Source organism: Nomascus leucogenys, chromosome 13, assembly GCF_006542625.1.
Source record: "Nomascus leucogenys isolate Asia chromosome 13, Asia_NLE_v1, whole genome shotgun sequence".
NCBI classification, from domain to species: Eukaryota; Metazoa; Chordata; class Mammalia; order Primates; family Hylobatidae; genus Nomascus; species Nomascus leucogenys.
This window is the reverse complement of record NC_044393.1, coordinates 14,527,493-14,544,181: the sequence shown is the minus strand read 5'-3', so window position 1 is coordinate 14,544,181 and position 16,689 is coordinate 14,527,493. Positions and strand designations below refer to the sequence as shown.

The 16,689-nt window shown below is 49.9% G+C and overlaps 1 protein-coding gene across 1 annotated transcript in view; it reads right to left on the bottom strand.

Annotated features, from left to right (window-relative positions):
- The window catches only part of PTGIS (prostaglandin I2 synthase), a 63,378-nt gene extending 53,174 nt beyond the window's left edge, over positions 1-10,204 (bottom strand). The window contains exon 1 of the mRNA XM_003252919.4: positions 10,062-10,204. Within this exon, the coding sequence (XP_003252967.2) occupies positions 10,062-10,135 (74 nt within the window). The 5' untranslated portion in view covers positions 10,136-10,204. The remainder of the gene's footprint in view (positions 1-10,061) is intronic.
- Between the last annotated feature and the right edge of the window lie 6,485 nt (positions 10,205-16,689).

The following is a 16,689-nucleotide window of genomic DNA, read 5'->3' as shown; positions in this document are numbered from 1 at the left end:
AAACGAAAACAAGGCTGGGCATGGTGTCTCATGCCTATAATCCCAACACTCTGGGAGGCCAAAGTGGGAGGATCTCTTGATCCTAGGAGTTCAAGATCAGCCTGGGAAACACGGTGAGACCCTGTCTCTACAAAAAATACAAAAATTAGCCAGGTGTGGTGGTGTGCACCTGTAGTCTCAGCTACTCAGGAGGCTGAGGTTGGGGGATCGCTTGAGCCTGGGAGGTGGAGGCTATAATAAGCTGTGATTGTGCCACTGGACTACAACCTAAGCAAGAGAACGAGACCCTGTCCCCACCACCAAAAAAGGAAGAAAATAAGTGTTAGCAAGGATGTGGAGACATGAGAACCCTCATACATTGCTGGTGAGAATGTAAAATCATGCAGCTGCTTTGGAATGCAGTCTGGCAGTTCCTCAAAATGTCAACTATGGACTTACTACAAGACCCAGCAATATACCCCAAAGAATTGAAAACGTTTCATCTTATACAAATGTATACACTATTATTCGTAAGCAGTGTCAGAGGCGTTCAAACCAGAGCGACTCCATGTTGAATAGGAGCTGGGTAAAATGAGGCTGAGACCTGCTGGGCTGCAATCCCAGGAAGAAGTTAGGCAATTTTTTTTTTTTTGAGGTGGCGTTTCGCTCTTATTGCCCAGGCTGGAGTGCAATGGCGCGATCTCAGCTCACTGCAACCTCTGCCTCCCAGGTTCAGGTGATTCTCCTGCCTCAGCCTCCCAAGTAGCTGGGATTACAGGCATGAACCACCATGCCCGGCTAGTTTTGTATTTTTAGTAGAGACAGGATTTCATCATGTTGGTCAGGCTGGTCTCGAACTCCTGATCTCAGGTGATCCACCTGCCTCCGCTTCACCAAGTGCTGGGATTAGAGGCATGAACCACCATGCTCGGCCAGGAAGCTAGGCATTCTTAAGCGCAGGATGTTTACGATCAAGGGAACAGGTTAATAATGCTTGCCCAACAGACCCAAGACTTAACAGATCCAGGACTTAACAGACCAGACCCAGGAAACATCCCGATGTCCCGATCTTTTATGAACAAAAGGCTTCTTAGTTTAAGAATAAGTTTTGCTTTAAAGATAATAATATAGATTCTTATGGAAGACAGTAGGTAACAATCCTTTGTCACCAGCCCTTGTGGTAGAGCACATCTCTCCCATGATTTTTATCTTCTATATAAACAAGAAGAATTGTACGTAAGGCAGACACATTCCTCCTCTTGCCTTTGGGAACGCCCTGGTCTATGGTGTGGCCACTCTTTCGTTCCTTTACCTTCTTAATAAACTTGCTTTCACGTTACTCTGTGAACTCACTCTAAATTATTTCTTGCATGAGATCCAAGAACCCTCTCTTGGGGTCTGGATCAGGACCGCTTTCGGGTGATAGCAGCATTATTCATAATAGCTGAAAAGTGAAAACAACTCAAGTGTTCACTGAGTGACGAATGGATAAACAGAATGTGATGTATCAATGCCATGAAACGTTATTCAGCCACAAAAAGGAATGAAGTACTGATTCATGCTACGATGTGGGTGAACCTTAAAAACATTAAGCCCAGTGAAAGAAGCCAGACACAAAAGGCCACATATTGTATTAATCCATTTATATGAACTGTCCAGAATTGGGAAATCAATAGAGACAGAAAGTAGATTAGCGGTTGCCCAGGGCTGGAGGAGGGGGAAATGGGGAGTGACTGCTAATGGGTACATGGTTTCTTTTAGGGGTGATGAAAATATTCTGGAATTAGATGATGGTGATGATTGCACAACTCGGTAGATATACTAGAAACCATTGAATTATACACTTTTTTTTCTTTTTTTTTTTTTTGAGATGGAGTCTTGGTCTGTCGCCAAGGGGGGAGTGCAATGGCGCAATCTTGGCTCACTGCAACCGGCACCTCCCGGGTTCAAGCAATTCTCTGCCTCAGCCTCCTGAGTAGCTGGGATTACAGGCGCCCGCCACCACACCCGGCTAATTTTTTGTATTTTTAGTAGAGATGGGTTTCACCATCTTGGCCAGGCTGGTTTGAACTCCAGACCTCGTGATCCACCCACCTCAGCCTCCCAAAGTGCTGGGATTACAGGTGTGAGCCACTGTGCCTGGCTGAATTATACACTTTAAAAGGGGAGCTGGAGTGCAGTGGCATGATCATAGCTGACTATAACCTCAAACGTTTGGACTCACGCAATCCTCCAGCCTCAGCCTCCCGAGTAGCTGGCACTATAGGCACACGCCATCACACCTGACTTTTTTTTTTCTATTTTTTATAGAGACAGGGTCTTGATGTGTTGCCTAGGTTGATCTTAACTCTTGGGCTCAAGCACTCCCTGTCTCGGCCTCCCATAGTGCTGGGATTACAGGCATGAGCCACTATGCCCAGCCCAAAAGGGTGAACTTAATGGGATATGAATTATCTTCCATTAAAGAAAAAAGAAAGCAAGGTGGTGTGAGACAGTGAGGGGGGCTAGTTTAAAGAAGGTGGTCAAGGAGGGCCTCCTCAGGAGATGCCACGTGAGCAAAGACCAGAAGGATGCGAAGGGAGTGCTCTGGGAGGGGAAGGGAGGAGAGTGTTACAGGCAGAGGCAACAGCGAGTGCAAAGGCACTGGGGTGGGAGCATGCTGGGCGAGGTTTTCAAGACAGCAGGAGCTAGCGTGGCTGGAGTGGAGAATGTGGGGCGAGACGTAGGCAATGATGCTGGAGATGACTTTGTGGACCACGAGGGCCAAGGCCAAAGTGAGAGTCTGTCTCCTATGCCACGTGTGGCAGGCATCCACTGGAGGGTTTGAAGCAGGAGCCAGTAAGTGATGTGACCATGCCTTTAAAGGGTCATACCAGAGAAAGACAAGAGGAAGGAAGGAGGTGTGTCAGGGAACTACTGTGACCCCCCAGGAGGGCAATGTGGTGGAAGCAATGGCCATGGTCCCCGGGGAGCCAGACCTAACATCTGAGTCTCCCACTTTCAGCACAGGGCCTTTTGTTCCACACCCAGCAGTTCAGGGAAGCAGCCACTTCTCTTCCTCCTTTCCCCCTCCCTCTCTACTTCCCTCTGCCCCTGTCTCCTGCTCCCTCTTTCCCTCTACCTGGCTGCCCCCAATATAACCCAAAGGGTGGGACAGATGGTGGACAGGAGCAAATGGCCAGATTTGAGGGCTAAGGCTGGGAAAGATGGGAGCAGAACCAAAGATGAAATTTGAGGGCCTAGGAAGTGCCTCTCCCAACCATTCCCTCCTCTCCCCAGCCCATCCGGCTTCTCTAGTCAAAGAGGAGACTTGCAAATTTGAGCTCTGTGAGTCTAAGGAGGGGCGGGGCCTTTCCTTGTGCCTCATCTTTTTGTGAGCCCCTGGGCTAAGGCCACTTCTCCTGAAGTCTCCACGTGTCGTGCTGCCCAAGTAGCTTTGGAATAACTGGTTCATGGCCGCCCCCTTCCAGCCCAGGTCAGAGCCTGGCAGACTGGACCCAGGAGCAGTGATTTTTGCATAAGAGGCAGGATGGCATGGTCATGATGAGCCCAAACTTTAGCACCATACTTCCTGGCTTCAAATCCCAGCCACGCTTCTTGCTGGCTGTGTGACTTAACTTTTCCATGCCTCTATTTCCTCATATGTAAAATGGGAGCAATAATGCTACTGACTGCATTGGGCTGTGACAAGGATGGGGGGAGTTACAGAGCACCTGGCACCTAGTAGCTGGGGAGCAGTTGAGAAGCAGGAGCAGTAAGATTCCTGGGCACCATTTACCTAGTGCCAACTACACATCAGGTGCTATACTTGGTATTTTCCAAACGTTTCCTTGTTTGGAAATAATGGCTAACACTTAATGAACCCTGATGGTGTGGGAGACATCACACTGAGGACTTTATCCCAGTGCCTGAATGAATCCTCCCCCTAACCTTATGAGGAAGCAATTATTACCACCAGGCCCATTTTACAGAGGAGGAAACTGAGGTGCAGAGGGCTAAGTCACATGCCAGAGGGCCCAACATAGAGGACTTGGGTTTCCAATCCAGACAGGTCTGGCTGCAGTGCCCACCCTCTCGACACTACCCTGGCCCCCAGTCACCCTAAGTGGGCATTTTCACCTCCATTTTGCAGAGATATTCCAGAGACCTACTCAAATGCAGGCCCTGAAATTTTCTCCTAAATCATCTTTGCAGGCAAGAGCAGGCTTCCTTTCCCTGCCTTTCTCCTGACTGGGGCCAGAGCTCCCCAGCGAGCCAGGTGTTATTCCTGGCAGCTTTCCTCTTTCCCCGGAAAAGTCCCAAGGAGGTGCAGACAAAGCCAGGAAGCCCGGAGCCCAGGCGCCTGACCCCTGATGTTGGCTCCTCCAGCCTTGGGCCCTCAATCCAACTCAGGCCGTGGCCACATTCCAGGGTGACTCAGCCTGTGGCCTGCGGGGGCGAAGGAGGCTCTGTTTTGGGGACTGTGGGGTCTAGCCCCACCCACGGACACTCTCACTTTTTTTAGGCACTGCCAGGCCCTGGCGGGCAAGGCGGTGGGCCCTGACCTTTCCATCCCCGGCTCCTGCCCACACAGCCGGTTTCCTGCCCACCCTGGGTCAGATCCCAAGGCGTCTTTTCTGATTCCCGACCAGAGCCCCATCATGTGGGTTCCTCTAAAAATGGCCTATTCCTCACTCACTGACCCCTGTCGCCTGCCCTGGATCTCTCTCCCACTTGACCCTTTGTGAACCAGGAAAAGGAGTCAAGGATGGGATGTCAGCCGCCTCCATGCCCCCTGACGTATCGCATCTTCACTAGAGGGAAGAGCCATGAAGGGAGGACGTGTTGTTCACTCCAGCACTCAGAACAGTGCCTGGTCTGAATGAATCACGTATGCAGTCGGTGCTCAATGGGCAGCACCTGCCTCCCAGAGTTGCTGAGAGGATTAAGAAAGCCAATGTAGGTTAAGCACCTGACACAGAGTCCATCTTCTAGATTGTCCAGAGCAGAGGTTGGCATGGTTCAGCTGTGCAATGTTGGGTAGACTGCCCAACCTCTCTGTTCAATCATTTCAACTCAATGCAGGGCCTTAAGCTCTGGGAGGATTTGATGGGGAAAAAAAGGGGGCTTAGTTGCCCAGCTGGGCTGGAGCAACCCAAAATTCTGTTTAACCTGCTAACCCACTCTTCCCCCAGGGCTCACCCACAGGCCTCCAGGGTTTTCAGTCTGCCATTGACAGGGTTTCCCAGATGCTCTTCCATACCTGCCCCACACTGCTACCACTGTGCAGAAAAAGCACATGGCCTTGCCCTAGTTTTTGTTTTCTGGTTTTTGAAATAGACACAAATTCACAGAATTATTTCTCAACACAGGAAAAAACAGCAGAGGAAGTACAGTGGTAATTAGAGTAGCTGCATGCTGGAGAGGCAATAGGGAGTAGTGGGGACTGTGGCAAGGTTTAGAGAGGGTGCTCCCACTGAGTCCCAGGAAAGTATTGCTAGATCTTCCCATTTTTCAGAAGAAGTTGGAAATCTAGATTTTTGTGTATGGAATCCCCCAATTTTCTCCCCTTGTCCCACATAGCACAAACCCAGGCCATCCAGGGCTGAATCCAGTCATGGGCCAATGTTGGGTGACCTCTGGTCAGTGCATGTTAGAATGAGACAGATTTATTCGTGCCTACAAATTCTGCATCCTGCAAGGGCCCAGACCAGCCACTGGGCCACAGGGACCCCCGATTGATGCCACTATGCCTTCTGGACCCCCAGAAAAGGAGTCTCCCAACCAAGAGAGCTCTCTCAGTGCTCCCTGAGGTAGTCACACAAGCCCAAAGAAAGAGATGCAGTAGCCTGGTGACATGGCTGGGGCTTGAGAGACCACCTCCATGAGCCACCTCGAAGTTCAGATAAACTGAGGCCTGGGAAGCAGAAGAATGTTTCTGATACTCACAAGGCAAATCAATTAGCCTCAAGGGGCCCACAAGCCATACTCCTAACTCTCAGCTCACCACCCTCATGTTCACTGAATGGGGCTTGAAAATTCTTGCTGTAATTGCAGAAATTTGAATTTGAACTGGAAACTAGATTATATTAAGAATTATCTTTTTATATTCTCAGGCAAGAACATAGAATTGTAGTTATCATTTTTACATGCATTCTGAAATATTCAAGGGTGGAACATCATGACATCTAATTTTTTTTTTTTTTTTTTGAGACAGAGTCTCGCTCTGTCGCCCAGGCTGGAGTGCAGTGGCGCAAGCTCTGCTCACTGCAAGCTCTACCTCCCAGGTTCACGCCATTCTCCTGCCTCAGCCTCCTGAGTAGCTGGGACTACAGGCGCCCGCCACCACGCCCGGCTAATTTTCTGTATTTTTAGTAGAGACGGGGTTTCATCGTGTTAGCCAGGATGGTCTCAATCTCCTGACCTCGTGATCGGCCTGCCTCAGCCTCCCAAAGTGCTGGAATTACAGGCGTGAGCCACCGCGCCCAGCCTATGCCTAATATTTTTTGAGCAATGTTAATGACTGTCAAATCAAGGTATGGGTACATGGGGGTTCTTATTGTATTCTTTTTCTTTTTCTGTATAGTTGAAATGTTTCCTAATTTAACAGTTTTAAATTAAATTCTAGAGGTAAAGACGGAGTTGCTTACTCCCAGAAGTAGTGGTTTCTTCCTGGGATAAGCATGAATTTTGGAGGGGCCTAGATGTGGAATATAATTTTTGCATGACCTTGGGAAAGTCACTTCATCTTTTTAAACCTCAGCTGTATGATAAGGGTGATGGAAATTACCTCAAGGCTTGGTCAGGATAAAGAAATGAGAGAAGGGAGCTGGAGAGCCTTGCTTATTTCAACCCAAACTGGATCACCATTCACACGGCATCAGGGTCACCCACTTGTTTCACTTGTTTGTCCTTTTTTTTTTTTTTTTTTTTTGAGCCGGAGTCACTCTGTCGCCCAGGCTGGAGTGCTGTGGTGGGATCTCAGCTCACTGCAACCTCCACCTCCCGGTTTCACGCCATTCTCCTGCCTCAGTCTCCTGAGTAGCTGAGACTACAGGCGCCTGCCACCACGCCCGGCTAATTTTTTTTATATTTTTCTAGCAGCGACGAGGTTTCACCGTGTTAGCCAGGATGGTCTTGATCTCCTGACCTCGTGATCCTCCCGCCCAGCCATTGTCCTTCTTTAAGAATCTTTTGCTTGTAGTTGCATCTCTTAGTATCTTAAGGTCACATGGTTCTAAGACTTTTGAGTGTTCAGATTACCAGTATAATGTGTGGGAAGAATGAGAATTCATTCTTCCTGTGAATTAAAACTTCTTGCAAAGCCAGAATTACCGGCGTGTTGGTTCACACCGGTAATTCTAGCACTTTGGGAGGCTGCAGTGGGAGTATCGCCTGAGCTGAGTTTGAGACCATCCTGGACAACATAGCAAGATGCCATTTCTATAAAATTTTTAAAATTAACTGGGCATGGTGGCACACACCTGTAGTCCCAGCTACTCAGGAGGCTAAGATGAGAAGATCACTTGAGCCCAGGAGTTCAAGGCTCCAGTAAGCTATAATTGTACACTGCACTCCAGCCTGGGCCACAGTGTGAGATCCTATCTCTAAAAGTAAAAGCTAAAAATTCTTACAGCCCAGAGTTTTAATCCAGACAGACCTTGAGCAAGTTGCTTAGCCTTTCTGAGCCTGTTTCCTCCTCTGTAAAATGGAGATAACCAGAGTGTCCCTAGCTGAGCTGGAAGGAGAAAGTGAGATTAGGGATCTAAATTGGGGTCCCCAGGGTCCATGCACCTGCCCTCAAGCTGCCAGAGACCCTCATTCCCACACTTCTCCCCATTACCCACTGTTGACCCTTCCAAGGTGCCCACAGGTATAAAAATCAAAGGCTCAGCAGGGCGTGGTGGCTCATGCCTGTAATCCCAGCACCTTGGGAGGCCGAGGCGGGCAGATCTCCTGAGAGTCAGGAGTTCGAGACCAGCCTGGCTAACATGGCAAAACCCCATTTCTACTAAAAGTACAAAAAAATTAGCCAGGCATGGTGGCACGTGCCTGTAATCCCAGCACTTTGGGAGGCTGAGGCAGGCGGATCACCTGAGCTCAGGAGTTCGAGACCAGCCTAGCCAACATGGAGAAATCCTGTCTCTGCTAAAAATACAAAAATTAGCTGGGCATGGGGGCACATGCTTGTAATCCCAGCTACTGGGGAGGCTGAGGCAGGAGAATCGCTTGAACCCGGGAGGCGGAGGTTGCGATGAGCCGAGATCGTGCCATTGCACTCTAGCCTGGGCAATAAGAGCGAAGCTCCAGCTCAAAAAAAAAAAAAAAAAAAAGCCCACAACTTATTCACATGATGGAAGACTCCAGAGAGGATCAAAAGAATGGATTAGATCTCCATGTAGCAAAAAGATCTGCTTGTAGCAAAAAGAACAGATGTCAAAACTAAAATCTGGAGTGAAAAGAGCAAGCAACATAATGTCTGAAAACATTTCTATACAGTATATTGAGAAAGCCTGACAGGAAAAATAATTCATTTCTTCACTGAGACATTTATTCACTGTGTTTTCCTTTTCTTGTTTTAAGGCAAATGATTGACTACACAGTTGTAAATTTCAGCTGAAAAGATGTCTGGAAGTTGAAGAAAAATACAGTGAGCCTATTGTTTGAATATTCAACTAACATATTGTTTAAAAATCAAAAAGTTCCCAAGTTTTCCGGAATTTTCAGACACGAATGTAAACTAACTCTCTCTTACATGGCTCTGTATTAGCTACAAGCTCATGTCTACGTATGTAAGAGTAATTTTTAAAACATCTGGGAGACTGAGGAGGTATGAAAACTAAAGGCAGTGTAGTAACTTGGGGCCGGATCCTGGAACAAAAGAGGACAGTAATGGGAAACTGGATAAAATCCCGTAAAGTTTGAAGTTTAGTTAAGAGTAACGGACCAGTGTTGGTTTTTAGTGGCGACAAATGTCCCATAACAATGTAAGATGTTAACAATAGGGAAAACGGGGTGAGAGAAATACAGGAACTTTTTGTACTATCTTTGCAACTTTCTGTAAATCCCAAACTAGTCTAAAATAAAAAGTATATATTTTTTAAATATGGAAGGGTCTACCCAGACTGAGCAGCAGGAGAGGCCCAGAGAGGGAGAGAGGACTAGACTTCAGGGGCTGGGGGAGGGTTAAGGGGTTTCGGTCTTATCTATAACAGGATAAATATTTGTTTTAAGTCGAATGCATTCAGCTATTCCTCATGCAATTCAAGTTAACTTAAAAATATTTTATGGAAAGGACAGCTACAGCTGTCTCCTTGATTTGAGGCTGTCTTTACTTTTTCTCCTAAATCACAGATGCTCAATGGAGCTGGAAAACCTTTGGGACCAGACGGCTGTGACATCTGACCCCGGCTCCGTTCTATCCAGGCTGTGGGACCTCAGGGGAAGGTAGAGACTTCACAGGCCTCAGTTTCTCCCTGGCAAATGAAATTACTAAGCCCACCGACCCCCCTCTTCCAGACGGGGAATCCCGGGGTGGGTGGTTCCAGGGCATGGTCAAGACATCCCCCAGGGGCTCTACACTCCGCTGGCTCAACACTCCCATCTGTGTAATGGGTTGAGGAGCGAGGCTACCCCTACAGGACTGCCCAAAGCAAGGCAGGGGTTGACAGCGCGTGGGTGGGTGCCGGGTGCAGGCAGAGGCCGGAGAGTGGAGAGCGCTTCTTCCACCCGGGCCACGCCGAGGCTGTCCCCGCACCGCTCCCCGCCCACAAACCCTCGGTCCTCACCTGAAACCCCCTCCTAGGTCCCTGCCGTCGCGCTAAGGGCCAGACCCGGACTTGTCGCGGTGGGCGATTCGCCCCGGGGGACCTACCAGATCCCGCACCTTCCCACCTTGCACCTTCTTGGCAGGGGCCGCACGTCCTGGCCCCCTCCCCCGGGCGCGGGGCCCCGGGACTCCCACCTCCGAGGGTCTCGCCCTGCCCGGGATACCGGAGCGGGACTCGGGCCGGGCCGGCCGCGGGCTCCGAGACCCTTGGGCTGCAGCCCGGGCGGGAGCCGCCCCATTTGTCTGGCGGGGCCGAGCGGAGCAGGACACTCACCGCGTGCGGCGACGGCTCAGTAGCAGCAGCAGCAACAGCGCGGCCAGGAGGCCGAGGAGCGCGGCCCAAGCCATCGCGGGGCTGGCGGGGCTGGCGGGGCCGGCGGGGCTGGCGGCCTGGCCCACTCCCAGGTAAAGTTCCCCGCCCCCACCCGCCGCGCCCCTCCCACTCCGCCCACCCCGGCCCGCTTTGGGGCGGGGTGGAGGGGGGGTGATGGGGCCCTCCGAGGTCCGCAGGGGTCGGCCCGGGGCGCTCTGGGAGAACCCCCGCTCCCCGCAGCTCAGGCCTGGATGGAAAATGTGGGATGGAGGGGAGGGGAGGGGAGGGGAGAGGGAGGGGGAGGGGAGGGGAGAGAGAGGGGGAGGGGGGCGGAGGGGATGTGGTGGGCTGGGGAGTGTTCAAGGGGAAAGGAGATAGATGGGGGACGGAGGGGGATGTGGTGGACTGGGGGGTGATGGAAAGGAGGGGAGAGGGAGAGGATGTACAGGAAGGAAGAGATTATATGTGGGGAGGGAAGAGGGATGGGGAAGATGGGAGAGGACTTTTAGGGAAGGGAAGGGGAGGGAATCTGGGAAGACGGAGGGGCGATGGGGAAACAGCGAAGGAGGTATGACGAGGAGGGGGCAGTGTGGGAGAAGAAAATGTGGTGGGAGGGGACGAACATGGAGGAGGAGTGTAAGGGGGTCACGAGGAGCTTTCCCACCACATTCCACATTCCACCTAGACAGAGGGCACCCCCCAACGCTCCTCCTCACCCCATCCCCCACCCAGGCGTGCTGGAGACCTGGAGTTTTCCATTCTGTGGTCTGGGCTGGGAGGGCTGGGCTGGATTATATCGCACCCTACAGTATCTTCAGTAACTACTGGGCAGGGGGTACAAGGGTGTCTCAGGGAGTCCCCTCATCCTCACCTGCTTTGGGGACAGATAGTGCCCGTGAAGTATGCATCCTCTACCTGGTGCATGTTAGGGCCTCCGGATGTGGTGGCCATTGTCATCGCTACCTGGTGCTTGGGGTTCCAGCCCCCTGTGCCCGCGGCTCTGCAAGTTACCACCCCAGGGTGCTGATTAGAACTGGGGATCAATCCAGCCTCGCTCCACCCCCCTGCCCCCACCATCCCCATTCCCACCCTGGGAAGCCTTGGCCAGGTAGCTCAACCTCTCTGAGCCCACCTCATTACCTGGAAGCAGAGAGGGCAGAGTTTTGCTTACCTCTGGGGCTGTTGTGAGGAAGTGATGAGAGCTTGACAATAAAAGGAATCGCAAACTGTTGAGTGCTTGGCACACTAAGTTTTATGAAACCATGGGCTGAACCTGGAGCTAAGACCCAGGAGGTCTTGTTCTAGTCCTGTATCCACCCATTCAGTGCCAGGTGAGCTTAGGCACGTTTCATTCCATAGTCCCAGCAGAGCTCTGGAGAAGCTGTTGCTCCTCCTGGTCTCCTGGCTTCCATCCTTATCAGCCAGAGTCCTGACAAGGCCCTTCAAGAACCAGCAAGATCCACCCTTTCTCACCTTTACCTCCCTGACCCCATGCCCCCGACTCTCTCCCTCACCCACTCTGCTCCAGTCACACTGATCTCCCCATCTTTCCCTAGAGGTCCCACTGCAGGGCCTTTGCACGTGCTATTCCCTCTGTTCGGAGCATTCTTCGCACAGCCTGCTGTTTCCACCATGTCCCCGGTCCCTCTGTCTCTGCTCAGCTGTCACTGCAGAGAAGCTGTCTTTGGCTACGTGGTCTAAAACAGTCATCCCCTCTTACTGATTTTTGTTTGTTTGTTTTTTTGATAGTTTTTTTTTTTTCTGGCAGTACTTCACATGTCCTGCTATCATATTAAAGATTCATTTATTTGCCTGCTTAATGTTGGCTGTCAAGGCAGCTGGATGACCCCCTTGTGGCCTCAGCATTCAGAACAGCAAGAGGCAAAAGGAGTTTTCTGAACCTCTTGTTTATTTTTCCAGCTTATCTGCCAGAGAAGCCAGCAATCCCAAAAAGGCCATAGAATGGGCCCAGAGGATTTTCTCCAAATTTGGGGAGCTCCAAAGGGCTGTCTGCCAGCAGTGGGGTTCACAGCAGGGCTTGGCCGATCCTCAGCTTTGTGACCCCAGGCAGACTGCTCCACCTCCCCAAGCTGGGGTTCCTCATTGACAGCATGGGGAAAAGAGAACCTCATGGAGTTGAGGTCAGGAACGAACGACCTAGTCCACGGGGTACACCTATGTGAGTGCCTGTCACACCATGAGCATCAGGGAAAGTTAACCGCAATTAGCGCTTATGCCAGTTCCGCTCCTCTCCATTATCTGTGATCAGGCTTGGTCTCAATTTTCTCATCTGAAAAATGGGAAGAACAGTTCCTTCCTCATGGGGCTGCTGTGAGAACTGAATTAAATGAAAAGAGAATGAAATCACCCAGCACAGGGTCTGGTATACAATAGGTGCTCAATAAATATTAGTTCTTCTACTCCCCACCCCTGGCTTCAGTGCAGACCAATATCACCTCAGTACAAATATCTCTCCCAGATACTCTCTTCCTTTCTCAACCCATAGACAAAATCCTCCCAGGGAAGGAGGAGAGATGAATCTCTCCAAAGGGAGATGAATGTGAGCCTCTGGTTCTTCCTGGATTTGTTCAGGAGTCAGCATATGTCTAGGAAGGTGGCCAGGCCCCCTTCCCAGAGAATGACCCGCCATGGGTCTGAGCTGGTCCAGGAAATCCACCTTTGCTAGTGATTTGTCCTGAGGTGGGCACCTTCCAGATATCTGTTGGGGGCTTCTAGAAAAATGTGTTTCCTTCCTATTTGCCTTCTCTTCTGCTTTGGGGGCAATTGTGTGGGAATGTGATTAGTGGGGGAGCTGAGGGGGGCTGTAGTGTTATGAGGGAAGGCCAAGAAAACTGCAGAGCCCCAAACCAGAGCTGCAGAATCACCATCCCTGGAACCACCTGCCTACAGATTTCTCATTTAATGAGCTAACCCCATGTCTGTGCTAGGACACCATGAGTCAGATTTTTCTAATACTTGCAGCCAAAGACATTCCCAACTGAGGCGCCTTCTAGATATGGCTGAGGGGAGGACCAAATGAGGCAATAACGCATCTGGGGCACCTCTGCAGGACTGGCCCATGCGAGAATTCAAAAGTGTTGCTTTGTCTTATTATTTTTACTTTTCTTACGGTGTGGGCTTTCTATCTTTATCAGGCTGATAGGACATCCAACCCTCTGGTTACAGCATCTTGGAGGAACAGGCAGGCCTTGAAAAATAGAGGAAATTCCAAATTCCCCTGCCCTGGGAGGACTGAAAGGACCCTGCTGAGGACAGAGCTGATATGGCCTCAGAATGAAGATGAGGGAAGATCATCCCAAGGAAGACCCCTCTAGCCCCATGGCAAAAGGGCCGGAATACGCAAGGATTTGAAAAGCAAGTTTTGCTTTCCATATAAACCTAAGCAAGTCGCTTAATCTGTGAGCCTCAACTACTTTACTTGTGCAATGGGCATGTTGCTGGTAGTGGTGATAGCAGGAAGCCGCCCAGAGAGGTTCCAACTCTGGCATCTAAGCCCTCCTCTGGGGAAGGGAAGCTCATACGTCAGCTGGACCCCTGGGAAAATTTTATTCTCCCAGGGACGAGCATCCAGACATTTCCCTGTAGGAGCTTCAGTGTGTTCAGATGTTCACTGTGCAGTAGAAACAAGACATCTAGGCAACTCTCCCATCTCACCAAGTCTCTGCTCTCTTCCGTGGCCACTGTGGGGTTCTGAGAGTAATGTCAAGACCCAGCCCAATTAGAACACGGGAATTTTGCCTGGGAAAGGGAGCCCTTCTACCCTACACCCCTGCTTTCTCTCTTCCAAGGATCAGGTCTGATGCATGTCTGCATCCTAAAGGCTAAAAATAAACTGTGTCCGGAAAGGAAAATATTATGTGTATTGCCTTCTTCAAGGCTAAAAACCAGTCCCAACAGAGAGAGGCAGTTTTAAATATTTTTTTGTAATGATAGCTCTAACTTTAGTTAGTAATTTAAGCCATCTGAAACACTTTTTCATAATAATTTATTTATTCCCCACAAAGAACCTATAAAATGGGTAGTAAAATTATTCCGAATTCGCAGATGGTGAAATCGAGGTCCAGAAAGAGTCACTTCACCCGAGGTCACATAGTACTTCCTTTGATAAGCTAGAGCATGGGAATTTGATGTCTTCTTAGGACAAGCTAACTTACCCCGTGGTGCTGCAAACACACCCTGGGCCTTCCCACCTCCACACCTTTGCTCATGCTGTTTACCTGCCTGGAAGCCCTCTCTTTCTCTACCTTTTGATTTTTCCAAATCTGTTACAAGCAGGTCCTCCAGGAGAGCCAAGATGAGATGAGATATACTAAAGGCTTATTGAGGGAGTGCCAGGGAGTAAAATGAGGAGGGAGCCAGAGAGGGCTGGGAGAAAGGGACAGAAAGGAGGACAAATGGAAGGAAGGGACAGAGGAAAGAAGGGACCGTGGGCTGCAGTGCATTCTTAGAAAGGTCAAGTCTGGCCAGGCGCAGTGGCTCATGTCTGTAATCCCAGTACTTTGGGAGGCTGAGGTGGGTGGATCACTTGAGGTCAGAAGTTCAAGACCAGCCTGGCCAACAAGGTGAAAACCCCATCTCTATTAAAAATACAAAAAATTAGCCAGGTATGGTGGCCGGCACCTATAATCCCAGCTACTTGGGAGGCTGAGGCAGGAGAATTGCTTGAACCCAGGAGGCAGAGGTTGCAGTGAGCTGAGACTGCAGCACTGCACTCCAGCCTGGGTGACAGAGCAACTCTGTCAGAAAAGAAAAAAGGAAAGGAAAGGAAAGGAAAGGAAAGGAAAGGAAAGGAAAGGAAAAGAAAGTTAGTTCAAGGCTAACAGGTTGTCCTTGAGCCTCCTGAGGAGCCCTATGTCTCCCAAGAACAAGCCTGCTTCCCCCAGTGATTGGCTAGGAGAAAACCCTGGGAAGCATGGCGTATCTGTCAATCAGACTCCCCCAAGGGAGGTCCGAGAGGTGTGTTTTCATGGCTGCTACAGCCACGAAAGGAAGCACAGCTGCCGTCTAAAATTGGAACAATGCAAGAATAAATTCTTCCACTTATAGAAGCTAAATGAGGTTGAGAGGTGGAGGGGAAGGAGAGACCCAAACTGCAACGTTTCTGGTGTTTTTGTGCTGCTAAAGAGAGAAAGTTTACTGCTAAAGTGGCAAACTCAAGTCTTCGAGCAAGTATTGCAAATGAATGAAGTGAGCCAGTCATAGCAGGAAGGCAACAGGGAGGGATGGGAACAGTGGACAACTAGAGAGGGCTGCCCCATCCAAAAGGAAGCAGCTTCTAGCAGTTCCAGCCAACTAAAGCCATGTAGAAATACATGCCTAGTGTGGTCAGATTTCCAGACTCAAGAGAAGCCAGAAATAATGGCTCCAATTATTTTAAAACACTGCATAGACCAACAGCACACACCTGCCCCCCGATTTTTAGCCCTGCAGTCTAGTTGTGCCAAGGGCCAGTGGTTTAAACATTTGGGGTATGCAAAATAGGTTTGGAGTTGGGATGTTGAACAAAATTGCTCTGTAGAATTAAGGAAGGACAACAGAGTTTTAGGGGGCAGCCTGAAAGAGGGGGCAAAGACAAGGCCGACATGAGGGCAGACTGGGGGCCTGTCGCAGTGTGACATCCCCCATGGAATTAGGAGACAATAAATGACCATTTCTATTGGTGATGTGTCATACTGAGTGTTTAGTTGTTTGCTGTCTTGGGCTGTGGAATAACACCACACGTACACTCATATACAACACACTCACACACACACATGCACTACTCTCACACACACACTCATATGTTGCCCCAGTTACCCCCAAACATTCAGAAACAATCTGCTACACACGTCAAGTGACGAACGCATCCTGGTTTGCCCAGACTTTCCCAGTTTTAGCACTGAGAGCTCCGCATCCTGGGAAATCTCTCGGTCCTGGGTAAACCAGGAAGGTTGGTCACGCTATCACCACACCTCAGCGTAGGGTGTGAGTGGCCAGAGATTGGGTCAGAGCTGTGGCAGCCACCTTGGAGCCTGAGGAGAATCTTTGCTAAGTCACACAATTAATTAGCCACCCCTGGAACTGTGCTGCAGTAGATTAGATCATAGTCTCCAATTCTTACCCACTCCCTATATCAGAATTAGACATTCACACCCTTGGCTGCAGGGTTGTGGTGCCTCCCACTATGGGCAGAGAATAATATCTCCCTACTCAGTGTTGGTGGACTCGGGCCTGTGACTCAATTTGATCAGTGGGGGATGAAGAAATGACCAGTTGGCAGTTCTGAGTAGAGGTTTCATGAGGAATCACATATTTCCACTTGACCTTGGTTTCTGCCTTGAGCCATGACCCACAGAGCAAACCTGAGCTCAACCTGCAGCCTGAAGTAGAGAACCCCTGGCTGACCTGCAGAGGTCCGAGGAAGAAAAATGTACGTGTTCTTACAAGTCATGGAGATTTTGAGATCTTCTTAAGCAACAAGAATTGACTAAGGTATACTTTATCTCTGAACTTTTTAGAATCCTTTTGGTTGAATGTTCTTTGTACCAGTTAAATTCGAATAGGCTGCTTTCTACTCTTGGAGCCTTGG